The 16992-nt window shown below is 41.6% G+C and overlaps 1 protein-coding gene across 1 annotated transcript; it reads left to right on the forward strand.

Moving 5' to 3' along the window:
• The first annotated feature begins 176 nt into the window (after window positions 1-176).
• ARG1 (arginase 1) lies at window positions 177-15135 on the forward strand. Its single transcript, XM_059713068.1, has 9 exons — window positions 177-391; window positions 8226-8298; window positions 9483-9484; window positions 10082-10251; window positions 10877-11036; window positions 11508-11602; window positions 12222-12326; window positions 13064-13200; window positions 14767-15135. Exons 1-9 carry the CDS (start codon window positions 332-334, stop codon window positions 14940-14942), a joined length of 978 nt encoding a protein of 325 aa, XP_059569051.1. The 5' UTR covers window positions 177-331; the 3' UTR covers window positions 14943-15135.
• Window positions 15136-16992: the final 1857 nt, after the last annotated feature.

Consider the following 16992-nt stretch of genomic DNA (forward strand, 5'->3'; position numbering starts at 1 on the left):
TTTCACTCATACAAAGAGCTGCATGTGAAGAAGCTGGCCACATTTATTTGAAATTAGGCTGTCAGGATAAAAAGGGCACTAAACAGTTACTCTCATGCATAGACTCAAGGACAAGAAAGTGGTGACTGTTGATGCTGTTCTTGCACAATTGCTCTTTGCAGTGGGTGGAGAGAGAAAATCCCCCCGTCCTCGTGATGATAAATGCCTTCACTGCTGTTATAAATGTGAGGAATCTGTTCTCAGACAGTGAGAGGTGTGCTGGTCAGTGATCCAAGATGAAGAACCTGTCCCATTTTGGTGCAATCCCTCAAAGGTAAAGGTGTATGTCTGGATGAGCATCAAACCAAAGATGTCACTTGGAATCATTGGGGCTCCTTTTTCGAAGGGACAGGTAATGAGCATCTCCAGCTTTTCCCAAATACTATTGCCCCTGACCTTCATCCCAGGCTTTTCTCTGTCTCCCTCTCTTTGTCAGAAGAAGAGGGCATAATATAGACCATGGAATGAGCTCTGCTTCTAGCTCTTCAGCACAAGGGCTGCTTTCCAAAAGATGGAGTTAAATACTGTTTAGTAGCTTGAGCTGCTGAAGTCCAGGAGAATTGTCTTCCTCTCTCCTCCTCCCTTTGTAGTTTTGCAGAGCTCACAAGCTGCTTATGCATATCATACACTTGTCACAAATTCAGTCCTCAGTGAGGAACAGGGCCTTTATTGGCTTGAGAACAAAGGTTTAAGAATAATTACAAGCTCTCCACTAGAAACCCAACCTCTGTGAACATATAACATGGGAGTTTTACTAACCTGGGTGACATCTTGTAAAGTGGAGCTCTAGGTAAACATCTGCTTGAGTGTGCAGAAATCAATACAGTCCTCTTCATTTAAATAATTAGACACAGCATGTTCAGTGCCGCTGATGTGATCATCTTTAGTCCCTATGACCCTCCCACCCTCTTCCATCCTGTATGTCAGAATTTGTTTCTGAGCACTTTGCTCAGACTTTTTGTCAGCTACTCATTTAGTTACGGAGTTACAGAGGGGCTTTGATGTGTAGGCTGTTGGGTTTTTGGGCTGTTTTTTGTTTTGTTCTACACTGTTAAAATTCATGGGCCGGGCACAGAAGAAATACACTATACAAAAACATACGGATATGGTTGAGCTTGTCAACTTATGTGATATAATGCTCTTCGTTAAAATATAACAACCAATGCACTTACTAGAATTCAAACCAGACATGAGGTACCCATCAGAGACGGACAGAAAATGGGCATATTTTTCCTTTCCCCTACAGAAAATACTGAGTTTTTAGTGGAATATGGAAATGTTTCAGTCCTGAAATCATCCTGTTTCTAGCCTCCTCCATAAGCCAGGGCCTTTGGTTACTAAAGTTTTCATAACTGTACCCATTGTTTGCCCCTCCCTGAGGAGGTGGCAACTGGGACTGTCATTTGGCTGGAGTGCATCAGGAGAAGTGAAGTCCAGGTGGGACAGCAGGGCCCTAGAGAAGAGGAATGCAAAGCATCAAAACTTTGACTTCTATGAGGCAACAAGGAAACATTTTAGGATACAAATAGTTTGGGAAAACCTTTCTTTTTGTGGGGAAAGAAAAAGCAGCTTCCTTAGTCAAAAATCCATTTTTTTCCACCAAAACAATTTTGTTTAGACTCAATACATTGAGCTATGCCTCCTACCTCATTCTGCTTTAGGCAGCCCAGTGGCAAAGCCGGCCATAGTTTAGGTGTCATTTCTTCTAGTCTGTGAGATATATTTAGAAAAGCAACTGTAAGTCTCTTTATTGGTGCTGAGTGTTAGCACTTCTAGGTAGAGCCAATAGAAGCTGTGAGTGCCCAGCTCTTCTGAAAAAAATCCAAATACCCAAGGGCAAACTTACCATATAACTCCAATGATAATTTTCCCAAGCAAAGCAAAGCAAAGCAAAGCAAATGAAAGCCCACCAAAATAATTTAAAGTTGCAGGTTTTTCAGAACCACAGCAGCATGGCTTCCAGCCCCTTTTTAGTTCAGCAAGCAGCATGACTTTTTTTGCTGTCACCAAATTCAGCTATATTTTAGAAACAACCCTACACACACATTTAAGAAGACAAACAGATTTTCTTTTCAGCCTGCCATGTACTTGGCTCTTGTCATCAGCCTATTCTTCAAGTTTCCAAATGGCCTTTAAAAAGGGGCACCTGAGGATAAGGGTATGACTTGAAGTCACTACAGTGACTATTATTCACTTCTCATGTCTATGCCTAAGGAAACATGCCAGTTTAATCTGGTTAAGAGTTATTCCATTTCTGCAGTCTATTTCTAGGTAAATGCACCATTAATATTGCAAAGTATGTCTAGACGGGTAGATACACATAAAACACTGCTTTCTGGCTACGTTTGACTGCAGGTATTTTACTAGGCCTGCTTTTTAGTCCTGTTTGTTAGCTTGCAACATTGTGATATAAATAGAGTTGCAGCCCCTTGGGTCTGAGATCCTCGAGAGAAGGTGCATAAAAATAATAGGGTAGATTTTCAGAAGAGCTCAGTACTGAGTGTGTTAACCTCTTTCCTAAATGAGACTACCACTCAGGGGGCTGAGCACTTTTGAATGTAGCTAGATCCAAACAAAGTGTGCTTACAATGATCTTGGAAAAATGTGTGTATGGCTTTTCCATCATCCCCCTACTCCACTCCTAGGAGGTGGGTCAGTAGAGCAGGCAGCTTGTGAGAGGGGTTTTCCCTTGAGGCAATACCAAAATGGTACACCCTCCAGCACCCCTTCCTACCATTTGAAATGATTTTTTTTCCCCAGGGGGTTACCACTTCTTTCAGAGCAGTATATTTTAAGCATTGCAGCTAAATGCATTCCTACATATGAAACAAAACAAAACAACAGAGAAGCAAGAAATCAAATGGGCGGGGAGAAGGGGGATCCTGCTACTGCAAGACTGAGAATGAGATTCCTGACTTTTGCACATTTAGACACATTTCAAAGAGTTGTAAACTGTAAAGAGGACTGTTGATGCTCAGGACCCTTTGGGTTATTTAGGAGCCCAACCTTAGGCTGGAAAGTATTGACCTTAGTTCTTGCGGCAATACCATCTCAGCTACACTTATGAGGAAAAAGACAAGAATACATAAGGGTACACACAGGAGTTGCACTTAGATTGACCTAACCAGGGTAGATCAATGTAAATGCCCAATTGTACAGGTGTGCAGAAAGCTTAAATTGCCCCCAAATGGCATGATAATCTAAGTTAATTTGCTTGAGTGGGTTACTTACACTGGGCTCTCTGCTCAGCTCCCAGTAGTAAGTAAAGCAAGCTGCATGGACGTAAACCAGGTATGGTGAACAATTGTATACACCCTAAGTTGATATTAATATTATGTTCATTAAGAAGGATCAAATTCTAGCTTTGAAGCCCTAAGTGAAAGTCTTCTGTCATTTGAAGTCAACCACTTCTCCCAAACCATCAATCCTTCTCCACTTATATTTAAACAGTCATTTTCACAGAGAAGATGCAACTCCTGTTGGGCTCCTGGAGGGTTTATTTAACTGGGAGTTGAAAAGAAAATTGGTACAACCTGACCTAGTTCAAAAGGAGAACGTTCTCTTCAGACAGAGCTAACATTAGACTTGTGGGGCCCTTTCCTCCTCCCAGCTACATATTTAAGGACTTGTATTAATTTAGTCTAGGATGGTCCTCCATGGCCTGGAGCATTAAACAATTGCTCTGCTTGCCCACTCCTAATACTGACTGTGTTTTTAGAAGCACCTTGCTGCACTTGGCATAGGCTATATCTGAGCATGAGTGGGTTAGCAGTATCCAGAGTGAAGGAAAATCTATAGTATTTTTATTAATTTAACCAGCCTTGGAAACACTGTCTCTGTATGTGCAATGTGCTCCTTTCATCTTTTTTCTTTCTCATTCTACTTGCCAAATCACATCCTAGAGGGCATTTAAGGACACCACACAAACTAACCACTTGCACACTGCTCACAAAAAGACTTGAAATAGTAAGAAAAAAAATCAAGCTACTCCTTTTCCTGACTTTCCTATGGTCTTGTGCTTCTCTCTCTGTCTCCCTTTTGTGTTAGAAACCTTTTACTGCAATGACCAGCTTATTTTGTGTCTAGTTGGCACAGTGCAGTTTGTCAGTGCCTCATATTTACACTGTGCCTCAGGTACGGCAGCTGCAGGAATCACCTCTAAATTTTTGGGGTCTAGTAAGATTTCACAGATATGGCAATGTTGTCATTTCACACTGAATTTACTATTTAGATTTATATAACTTTCAGCAGAGATTTAGGTCTTTACTTCACTATATATAATGTTGCTTGTAGAAACAAAATGTTGGAAAAATGTAGTTTAGGCAAGTTTTCATAACCAACAGGCTCATTATGTTAGTTTGAAATAGGACCTGTGTAAATCTCTGATCTTAGTACGAAGACATCACAGGAGGATAGTAAAATTGCTCTATGCTTGCATATTTTTCATCATCCTTAGCCTGTAGGTATTTGTTCATAAGAGTATTTAGAGCTTTTATTTATGTTATGCATAAATAAACATAAACAATAGTTTAAACAATGGTTGTAAGCTAGCCAACTAGATTATTTACTCTTATTTCTAAGAACTGTGCCTTCTGTCTCTGGATGAACACTTAAAATTAAGCAATAAAGTACAATAAGGTGGGTGTTACAAGAGCATCTTGTTTGTGCATGCACACACAAGAGTTTGGGTTCTCAGGTGCATTATGAGATGTTCAGACATCCAAGAAGTGTTGTGTGAATATGTAAGTGATATAGGAATGCTTAAGTTAAAAAAAAACTCAGAGGGTAAAGCAGAAGCTCCCTTTTGTCCTCATTCACAGTGCCTGAAAGCTCGGGATACTCAAATAGTTACAGAGCAACATACTTAAAATTGAACAAATGTTTTCTTTTCAAATAAGTCCTAAATGGACCTCCTTGCCCCAACCTAGCACTAAGAACAAGATATTTGTGAGATGTAGAAATGGATTAGTCATTTAAAATGGTAACAAAAGTCAGACAGCTATACTAGACAGAATAATTTGTATACAGGACATAAACCTTCCTGTTTCATGCCATAAATGATACTGCTAACCGATGGGGTCCCATACAGGCTATTATTTTATACTAGTCTTTTAGAAGCAGTGGCACTGGTAAAGATGGGATACTGGAGCCCTGGAATGATTCATTGTGGTAGTAGCTTCTATGTTTCAACTGTGACATTATTTGCAGAGAGTAGACTATGTCTATTTAATGTTAAATTCCTGCAAAAATTCTAACAAACACTACTGGGGGGAGAGGCAGGGGCAGGGAAGGGATCATGGCTTGAACCTGCAGTGTGGGACTTGGAGTTTGGCAGCAGGGAAGGGTGGCAGTATTAGCTGGCACTGCTCCCACACTGCCAAACTTCCTCACCTGTATGGAGCCCTCTGGGTTGGATGTCATGGCTTCATGGGCTGAATTCGTTCCATGAGCTGAAGGTTGAGCATCCCTGATTTAGACTGTAAACTTTTTAGAGCAGGAACTGTCTTCTGTCAGCTATCTGTACAAAACCTAATACAACAGATAGATGGTCCAGCAGTTAGGACATAAATTCAGAACCTGACAACATCAAGTTCAAGTCCCTGCTCTACCACGTACTTTCAATGTAACCCTGGGCAAGTCTTAGTCTATTGGTTCCTTGTATGTGGGATGGGGATAGTAGCATCCCCATCCCCTACTGAGGTGTTGTAAGGGTAAATGAATGAAAGACTGAGCTATTCAGATACTACAGTAATGTGTATGTGTACGTTATGGGGGAGGCATAGAGGTACCTGCTGAAAATCTTGTTGGGATCGCCGGATGCTACTGTTACTTTAATAAAATATATTGTTTTAGTTGCACAGATCCTTGAGAACCCTCCCTTGAATCCTGCTGTCTCACATGTCTTCATATGTTCCCTAATTAACACATTCAGCTTTCATTTTGATCACTCAAGTAATCCTAGTTTCAAGTCAAAACAACTGCTCACAGGAGTAAAGACCATTAACATGATCACACCTTACCTCTAGGGAGCCAAGCTGCCAATTTGTTTCTAGGGGCTGGACAGCCATGAAATGCTGCTGAGAGGACATCCCTTAGCCCAATTCATGGGAAGTCAGTTAACTCTGCTTTGGTTTCTTGGCCATCATCGGTCTCTTTTCCCTGTGAGGGTAAGCCATGAACTTCAAAGGCAGCCTGTCTGCTTTAAAATGTTCCTTGTACTTCAAGTACAGATTTGGGAGCATTCAGACCATCTCTATTTCATTTTAATTAAAAATTCAAAGTATGAGGCAGCCCAGCGACAGTTCAGCTCTGTAGCTGGGTTAGAAGAGAAATGCAATTTTCCTCTTGAAGCTGGACCACTTCAGGGGAAGTGGGAGACAAACTTAAAAGGAAACCAAGGAATCCCTCCTCCAACCCTGCTGCCAAGTTTCCTAGCTGGCTGGGCCTCTAGGAATTACCACTCTTGAGGAAATATGTAAAGGAGCCAACTTACCTTTAAAGCAACTGGGCATTAAAGTGAATGAGAGCTCTGCATGTGTCTAGTCACATGGACTGGACCTGGTCCAACGGCTGCTCTCTTTGGAGCACATCAAAGAAGTCAGAGGAAGTTGCATGCCCAGAGCTGTGTGCATAGACTCTTGCCAGCTACAGTGTGTTCCCCCATTAAATCTTATAAAGCAACAGTCTGAGAAGCTTTCTAATTTCACGACTGTTCACAAGATCTACAATCACCATGAAATAATTACCAAAAATGATGCTGTGGTGTTGAAAATGAGATGATCATTTTTGCTAATGAGGCAAGCCTGATAAAAGATGTGCTCCAGTTGTTCCATGTTATTAACATCTCCTATGTTCAGAGCTGTTTTTTCTTCCATGTATCCATGACATAGGCTTTCAGGCATTTTGTACAGAACAGAACACATACAATAGGAGAATATTTTCTTTTCTTTGAAATGACTCGAGGTACCTTTGTAAGGATCCCTAGGTGGCTGGATGTGAAAGTGGACCATTTTATTCACTGATAGAACTAGCAGCTGTCTGTTCAAACCCAGATGGAGACTTTCTACTGAGCTGAAAATTAGAATAGAGTTCCTACAGCATGAGAATAACATTTTTCTTCTTCTTTCAGAATAAATTCTGCTTTATACCTATACAATACTTTCAGAGGCTGAATTAAGCCTTGTTAAAACTGATAGTTTTAACTGCTGCCTTTTCTTTACAAAGTTAAACAGCAGCATTCTCCAAACCCTGCCAAAAGCAAATATATACCTTTGTCCAAAATAAAGAGATAGATAAGTTTGCTCAAGAATTCAGAAAATCTGGGGAAGGAAATAAAGTGTGTTGTTGGCTCTCTAGCTAAAGTAAGAAACAGCTCAGGAGAAGAAACAAGCAGAAGCACCACAGAAGCAAAGAAGTAAGCTCCAGCAGAGCCTGAACAAGCATAGCACGTGATCCTGAGAGAGTCCTGGTGAGAGAGCTTTTGGGCTGGCTGATGGTAGCAAGAGTCTGGGTGCTGAGAACAAGGAAAAAGTGTCTCTGGCTTGTCTGAGTTGTCCTTTGTTTAGGAAAATGACCGTTCACATTCTTGTAAATGAAGAGAAGAATGTCGACAGTACCTGGCTCCTTCTTCAATTTCTCTTTTTCACTGAAATCACCTGCAAGATTGAATTTTTGACCATCTACTCTGGTCAAAAGGATTAATAAGGGTCTTTTTTTTTTTTAAGGTCTGGGGAGTTGCTCTTTTAAGCTCTGGGACTCTCAAAAATAGCAATTTAATTTTGTGATGATTTCTATACTCACTAGAGCACCAATCCTGAAGTTAGATCTTCTGTGCATGGACCTCTGCAAAGTTAAACCCCAGTTAGCACCCCCAGTTAAACCTGTACATCAGACCCCTTGCAGAATCTAGTTACATGTAAGGGCGCTTTGCACTGATCAGCTTTCAGGGTTGAGGCTTAAATACATTTCCTGCATAGATCTTTGTGACTTGTCATCTCATAGTACCTACTTCAGAAAATCAGATATGAGCTACCTGATTTGCTTTACTTTCTAATCAAGTATTTTAGGGCAGCAAATTTATACATAGTCCCCTGTTTAAATCTGAGTTATGCTGTAACCAGGTTTGTTTCTGATTTAGCTGTCTAGAACTGAGCTGCTGAATTTAACATTGTATTTGTTATTAATAGGTACAGAAAGGAGTGGAAGAAGGGCCAGCAGTGATGAGGGAAGCTGGCTTGATTGACAAACTAATAGCACAAGGTACTTATCAAAAGGAATACAATGGAGAATGGCGAAGGATGCTATTTTAATTTGTAAGCGTACCAATAATTTGCTTAGAAATTAGCATCTTCAATTTAAAAAAATCATTAAACAAAAATATGTCCATATGTTTCTGATTTTGCATAGAACTACCCAAATCCAAGAATCTGTGTGATTTTTTTGGGGGCCTTTTTTTTTTTTTCAGCCCCCCACCCCCAGAAAATGACTAAATATCAGGGCTGGGGGAGGTGGTGCACAGTAGGTAGCTAGAGTGCCTGCAGGTTTGTACAATATTTCAGTTCCTGGCCAGTGAGAATGTTAGCTTTCTGTTGATGGTGTGTTGAGTAGGGTATTTCCATAGGCTGTGAGAGTACCATCATTACAAGGCTACAGTCATGCTCCTGCTGGCTCTCTCTCTCACCCAGTGAATCTTGAATTCTTTTAGCAGCTATTTCCTAAGCTACAGCAGGAGAGATGGAGAGTGTGATTTTGGCCCAGAATGATTTGGAGGCTGATGTTTATGGGACTCTCCTGGGAGGAGTACATTTGACCCCACTCAGACTGAGAAAGGAATTGAACCCAGAACTACCATATCCCATTAGGTTAATGTATAAAAATGAGGAAGGTCACCTCTCCACCAGTACTTCCTCCCAGGCTTTACAAAAGAGCAGATCTTCCATTTCTGAAAAGGGACAGTTTAGGTACCTACTTGTACAAGAGGGCTCTATGCAATGAATCTTATTGCCTAATTCCCTGAAGGACTAGATTTGAGATGCATCCCTTCCTTGAGTATTTCTTACTGGCTAGTCAATGTAGAAAGGTCCTAAACTGTTGAGCATTCTGGTTGTTTTAATCCCAGTCTGAAGCAGCTAACTCTCCCCCTTGAACAGGGAGGTTAGATGCCCAACTGAGAGCTGTGGCTCCTCCAGTGGGATTCAGGCACCTAAAGCTTAGGTGATGTTCAACATTGCAGCACAACACTCAACTCCCTTTGTGGATGTGGCCCTGAATGACTGACTTGAGGCCTTTCTGTGGCAGAGCATCTGTGTCTGTTAACACCCAGACCACTGACCAGTCCTTCCTCTGAAAGAACTAGGATTATTTAATTTTGGAGAAGAGATGACTGAGGGCAGATTTGGTAAGAGTTTCCAAATACCTGAAGGATGATTACAGAGAAGATGGAGAAGTGATCAAAGAGGACAGAACTAGGAACAATGGCCTCAAGCTTCAACAGGGAAAAGTTAGGTTGGGGATTAGGAGGAACTTTCTGGCTATGAGGGTGGTCAAACATTGGACCAGATTACTAAGAGAAATTGTGGAATCTCCATCTTTTGAAGTTTTTAGTAGCAGATTTGACAGACACTTGACTGGGATGGTTAAATCAGGGATGATCCTTTTGAGCACAGGGCTGGACTAGACCTTTTGAGATCCCTTATAGCCCTGCTTTCCTATGATCCTAAGGTAGCAGCCAGGATAAGATCTTCTCTCATCTTCCCTACTTGACCATCTCATAGATATTTATTTAGGGGGTGGAAATTTGTTTCAGCCCCAGATATTTCAGGATGATCCTGACTTATCTGTAAAATGAGAGTCTGAAAAAAGTAAAGTTAAAAATTAATATGCAGGCAAAATGACATTACACATATCTAAGCATAAAATTGCTTTATGAAAGAAATGCTGTTTACACCACATTACTAGCTGTGGAATATTGCATAGGAAATGTTATAATGTGACACTATTTACTTGTCATTGTTAACATTCTCTTCTGCCATGCTAACTACAGTATGACATCAAGGATTATGGAGATCTGATGTTTGTGACATGGACCATCATTGGGAACATCAATGTGAAAAATCCCAGATCTGTTGGGAAGGCTAATGAGAAGCTAGCAAATACTGTGACAGAAATGAAGAAAAGTGGAAGAACCTGTCTGATACTTGGTGGGGATCACAGGTTGTTTATTAGACAATATTTCTACAAAAGCATGAATGGTTTCCAGCACAGTACAAGCTCCCTACTGAACAGCTTGCTTGATTTTAGTTAAGTCCTTACAGTGTGGCTTCAAGCCTAGCTGTCTGTTAAACTAGGTCAACAACTTTCCATACAGCAAACTCTCTTTAAGACAACTGGGAGATAAAAGTTCAGCCATGCAGATAAGGCTGTCTCCTGTCCAGTTGTATTCACATTTACAAACTTACAGGGGATGCTTACTCCATCACTGATAAACCTTGGAGTTTTGTAGAGATTTGGGACTGTCCTATGAATGCTGACATATTGCATAACTTTATAAGCTGCAAGTATTCCCAAGGAGGACAAAGTAGGTTGTTACTGGTTCACCTCAGGCATCAAAACTTTGAACCAATCACATACATAACTTCAAGAAAGTGAGGGATCTCCTTAAGTGCTATATGTTTGTAAGTAAACCAAAAGAAAATGGCATTTCCCATTCCAGAATTTTATCCTTGGGGAATATTTATAACATTACAAAAAGCTTTGTCATTTTGATCCATAACAGAAAGTATGCTACCTGCGCTCCATTGCTTATCTCTTGTGTTTATACCCATCTCTGCTTATGCAGTTTGGCAATAGGAACCATCTCGGGGCATGCAAAAGTTCACCCAGATCTTGGTTTAGTTTGGTTTGATGCCCACACTGACATTAACACACCACTAACATCTCCAAGCGGGAACCTGCATGGGCAGCCCATGGCTTTCCTCATAAAGGAACTGAAGGACAAGGTAATGCAATCATCACAAACTCTTTATATTGGGATCTCATCACAAGTGTGTAGGATGGGTCAAGACCACCCTCTACTCTCCCTGACCATCATTGTTACATTTAGAAACTGCCTACCTATTTCTTCATAAATGCAGAACTTGGGCTTCCTAACCAGACCACCCACGATTCTGTATGCAAAAGAAGGACAAGAAGCCTCCCAGTCTCTACACTAAACCCTCCAGCTGGGATTATGAGCATCCCCTAGCCTCAAGCAAGTTTTTCTCTGGCACTACTTTTTCTTTTCAGCCTCATCTCAACACTTCTGACTGTTGTACAGTCATAAATCAGGGGTTTTCAAGTAGACAGGGCTTTGAGTAAAAAAACAAAAGTCACATGATTGAACCGAAGCTTGGTTTGCACTTTTTTGCACAAAACTGGATTCTGTTCTGTAATGGAGTGAAAAATGAAACCTGTTCTTTTGAGCTTCTTAGGTGCCTGATGTTCCAGGATTCTCGTGGGTAACTCCTTGCCTGTCTGCTAAGGATATTGTATATATTGGCCTGAGAGATGTGGACCCTGGTGAACAGTGAGTCTAGTTTCACCTTCTGATGCCCAACCTGTTCTTTCAGTACTGTCCCCCTTATCTCCTAGACATCCCAGCTCTTACTTGCCTCTTTCCTTCCTTTTCCTCCTCAAATCACCTGGCTCTTCCATTCTGACATCTGCTGCTGCAATGGGAAAAAAAAGGTCTTAAAGCAACTGCTCCTGCTTTTCTGATATTTCCCTCATATCCTCCCTGTATGTCTAAACCAGCACTTGTATGAATACACTGATTTCATACATCTATTACAAAAGAATTAAAAAACAAGCTTAAGCACACAGACAGATTTTTAGGCATCATTTTGACTTAATGCAGCCAAACCCCAAACCATTAGATACAAAAGTCAAACATAGCTGATATAGATCTAAGGTACTAAATATCCCCTTAAGCACTTAAAAAATTAAGCCCTTGACTACAAAGTGAATATGTATCCCCCTGCCCCAATAACTCCCTCATCATAATTTGTAAGCAGAATAAAAATATAAGATTACTTAAAATATTTGCACTTAGCTTTCTGATAAAAGGTAAACATTTAAGGACAATATACATTTATTCAATGTCGAAAAGCAATTTAAATTTACTTAGTCTTTTGTATGTCTTTCAGCTGCATTGTGAAATCTCTGGGCATTAAGTGCTATTCGATGAGTGAAGTAGATAAACTTGGGATTGGGAAGGTGATGGAGGAAACACTTAGCTATTTGCTAGCCAAGTAAGTAAACAGAATGTATAATTTATTAGTGAGGGTAAAAATTACATTACCCATTTGCAGAAGTGATTGGGGATGACACCAGTGAGCTCCAGGGATGTAGCATGAATAATGGTAGAATAAACTTGTTTCAGGACAGCAGGAGGAGAAGTCTGCAATATGTATGAGTAATAGGACTACTGGATATTAGAATACAGCTCAGTCAAATACTTAAACACAAGTCAGACACTGTATCTACTGACAATAATCTGAACACAAGTCAGACAGTTTTTCTGCCTTGACAGTTATGAACTTGTTAATATTGTTGGCTTTATCACCTGAGGTCCTTTTGAAACTCTTTTGATTTGTGCACACTTAAAACACGTCGTGTTTGTTGTGATTATATTTAAATTGTTTTATCTTTAAAATATTCTAGTCAGAGGGACAGACCCAATAAGTGCTCCCCATCTCTACTTTCCTACAGCCCTGATGTACATACCAGATGTTTTACAATCACTTCTCAAAAGTAGACAAATGCTGCATAAAATTATCAGTCTTTTTTTTTGTTGCACCATGATGGCATCCAGAACCCTACATTTTATAACTTCTGTGCCACATGTAGATATTTTCCAAGTAGGGCACAAGAAACTTATATGGAGAGGTTTTAAGTTTTTCCAATCTGTAAAGAACATTTTCAGAGAACCACTTCAAAGTTTCCTGAACACAGATGTTCTAACTCTGTTTTCTTGTTCCCCACCAAGCAAGAAGAGACCAATTCACTTAAGCTTTGATGTTGATGGCTTGGATCCCTCTCTGACACCAGCTACAGGCACACCTGTTCCTGGAGGAATGACTTTTAGGGAGGGCATGTATATGACAGAAGAACTTCATAAAACAGGTACCATTTCACACCTGAATAAGCATCCAGATTTATCTTCAACATTCAGAATTTCAGCCCCCCACAGCTTGAGCTCATCTTTCCCAGGGTGCACAGGTAACACCAACTCACAACTGAACACTTTGGGAACACTGACCAGTTACAGCAAAGAACAGAGAGGCCTTGCAAATAGCACATGTGTATCATGCACATTCTCAGAGGAAAGCACAATAGAATTAGAGGAAGCAAAAAAGAAAAGAAAATCCCACAGACAGCTGCATGCAAAATCCCCACTTTCAGATTCCTCAACTCTCTAAACCCCTTGTGGGCTTTGGTTGCTCCTTTCCGGGTCCCAAGACCCATTACTTCTTTTCCTCAGACTTGCCTTCTTATTCTGGTTGGCAAGACAGCGATTAGAGCAAGCTATGACTGTCATCACTTCTAGAGACCTCTGTCATGTGATGCTTCTGATGAGCCTCTCTGCTCCACTCAAGTGATCAGTCTCCCTTTAATGAACCATTGCTTGGTTAGTGCCCTTGCCAGCAAGCTGAAACATTGGCTTCTTGCAGCTGTGACTTTACCAGTGGCCAAAGCGGCTTCTGAGCCGTTAGGAACCAAGCAAGTTGGCACAAGTTATAGCAGTCCTTAAATTAAAACGATGGAGTCATAACTGGCTCCCTAACACCAGCACTTTGGCATCCAGCAGGGGAGCAGAGAAGAAAAACCCTAACCCTAAGTATCTTGCCCTAGAGCAGAAATTGTTCAGTACTAGTTGCGGTGCCTTAGGATGCAGACAAGTTACTGTGGAAATGTTTCCAGGAGAGATACACTTGGGAGCATATTAAAAAGAATTATTTCAGCTAGGGGGCACATGTCTGTTTCAAAAAGCAGCAGGAGTCTGTGGATCTGTTTCCCCCTTCCTCCACAGAGAGACAGTGGAAGGGAAGGGAGAGCACAGAGCACTACAGTGAAGAAGTAAGGAGTGAGGGGGAATCCTAGGATCCCACTTCTTCCATTTGGGATACTGCCAGAATCCCAACTCTTCAGCTCCAAATCCCCCAAACCTTTCCTCTTAGAGGTAGAGAGGCTTGGAGCTGGAAGGCCCTGACTCTTGCAGTGGCCCCAGGATTTGGCAGGGGGGAAGGGAGTCTGGTTCTGACTCTGGCTCCAGCCCAGCTCTGGAAGCAGTGGATCTGGTGGAGGGATGGGGTGGGTGTCTCAGCAGAAAACTAGCAGCATCCTGGGACCTGGTAGTTGGACAGCAGCAGGCTCTCCCTTCATGTTCTTGTGCACAAGTAACAAAATAAAAAGGTCCAAAGTAGTGCTTCATTGAAGGAGGTACTATTTTGGAGCACTTTGACCACTTTGGTAATGTTTCAAAAGGCATATACATTTATGCAGGTGTCCTTCTGAAACATTCCAGTTGTTACTTCTGTTTGTACTCTTAGTTTAACAAAGTCAGTAGAAAGGGGAAAAATGCATGTTACCGTGGAACTCTTACAGCGCTGACTTTGGAATTCCTCACATTGAAAAGAAAGTTATGAATCGAATTAAATTTTCTGAGAAAAACTTTTATTAAAATTACAGGATTGCTCTCAGCAGTAGATATGATGGAGCTCAATCCATCTTGTGGGAAGACACAGGAAGAAGTTAATTCAACAGTGAACACAGCTGTTGCTATGATCTTGTCCTGTTTTGGAGCAATGCGAGAAGGCTCTCATAGTTCCAGTTACTCTATTCCCCAGCCACAGACATTCATCTGAACTGTCTCAATTATATTCTATTGTGTTTCTTAGTATTAAAATACAGTATGCCATTAATGGCAGTCACTTATTTTTATGGACAACTTTGATGACCTGAAGCATGAAATAAGTCTTTCTTTGTACCCCAAACAATGAGATGCTAATAAAGCCTGGAAATCTTAGACAACAGAGGTGATCACATAGAATTTGTCATACAAACAGTACGTGTCCAGTCAAACCATTTATATACTATGGTTGTAAATCACATGTTCATTTTACTGGTCCTTCTCTTAGTTACTTCCTTATAAAACTCTTTGTATCATTAAAAAAATGGGAATGTATGTTTAAGCACTGAACAGTTTTCTTCGGTCATGAATACAATTGCTTGAAAAAAATTGAAAACTATTAGCACTAAAGAAACCTTCAGCAAACTTCCACGTGTCCAAACACACAATGCTGTAAGCAAAAATGGAAACATGAAAAGATACGCAAGCATTTTTGTGGGTGGTATCTTTTACTGGACCAGCTGCATAGTTGGCAGAAATTCAGACAAACTTTCAGATATCACAGCTATAGAGCCTGTGGTCTGCGGAAGTGTACTGATACCTGAAAGCTTGTCTAAATCTCTCCCAACCATGCAGCTGGTTTAATAAAATATATCGTCCATAGAAACTCATGTATTTCCTGAACCATCATAACTACATCACTTCAACAATACCAAAACGTTACAAAAACTCACTTCCTAGCTTACTAAGACTTGACTCAAAATATGTAAGGAATTATTTACGTTGATTTACAGTTTAACATACACTAACTGGCTTTGGGAAATATTTTCATGATGAGTGTTTAGTAGAAATTTTGCCGGGTATTTTTGTTTTGAAGCTGTTTCAATGCGTTTTGAGCTTGAAACAGCGAAATCAAAAAGAAACGAAACAAAAGTCTTCGAAGCAGCTTCAAAATGAAATGAGAGCGCTTGAAACGTTTAAAAAGTTTTGAAATGTTTCAAGTTTCAAAGTCGGGCTTGCCTGGCTTCAGCGCTAGTCCCAGCTGGCAGCAGCAGCCTGCTGTTATCCCACGCGCAGATCCGGCAGCCCACACCCCCCACTGGGAGGAGTCTGGCACAGCCCCGCAGCCCTCCTGGGGGCTGTGGGCCCCCAGATCTGCGTGTGGGATGACAGCATGCTGTCGCTGTTGGCTGGGGCCAGCGGCAGCAGCAGTCTTCCCGGTGCTTGGCATGGGCTGCACCCAACACTGGTGTCAGCCGGCAGTGGCAGCCTCCTGTCATCCCATGTGATCTAGAGGCCCGCACACCCAGGAGTCTGGCACAGCTCCACAGCCCTCCCAGGGGTGCAGGCCCTTGGACCTATGCGCTGGATGACAGGAGGCTGCTGCTGCCACCTGGGACTGGTGCTGGGTGCAGCCCAGCTGGGAAGATTGCTGCTGCTGCTGGCTCCAGGCAGCAGCGGCAGCCTCCTGTCATCCTGCAGCAGCAGAAATCTTCTTGGTGCTGGGTGCAGGCTGCACTCAGCATAGGTCCCAGGCGGCTGCCTCCTGTCATCCCACACGCAGATCTGGGGGCCCGCAGCTGCGGGGCTGTGCTGGACTCCTCCTGGGGGTGCGGGCACTTGGATCTGTGTGTGGATGACAGGAGGCCACCGCTGCTGCCAAGTGATTCGAGTTTTCCTTTCAACTGTTTGAGGTGCAGTTTCTCAGAAACCTCTTCACCTATCTCCTTGAAACCTGGCAGGAGTTGACAAAACAAAACAACAAAATGAAACACTGTCCCTTTGAAACAGTGACATGGAAGTCAAAACGAAATGGTGCTGTTTCGCAGAGCCCTATTTAGTGGGTATGTTTCAGTCATGGGATTGTAAGGGTTGTTGAAGATTATCCAGTCCAACCACCTGCATAGATGCAGAAAAGGCTATTCCTAAACCATCCGAGATAAATGGCCATATAGCTTGTCCTTGAAAACCTCTAATAAAGGAGATTCCAAAACTGTCAAGGGCTGCTTGTTTCGCTGTCCTACATTTTTAGAGGTAGGAAGTTTTTTCCTGAGATTTAAACTAAA

This window comes from Alligator mississippiensis, chromosome 1, assembly GCF_030867095.1.
Source record: "Alligator mississippiensis isolate rAllMis1 chromosome 1, rAllMis1, whole genome shotgun sequence".
Classification (NCBI taxonomy): Eukaryota; Metazoa; Chordata; order Crocodylia; family Alligatoridae; genus Alligator; species Alligator mississippiensis.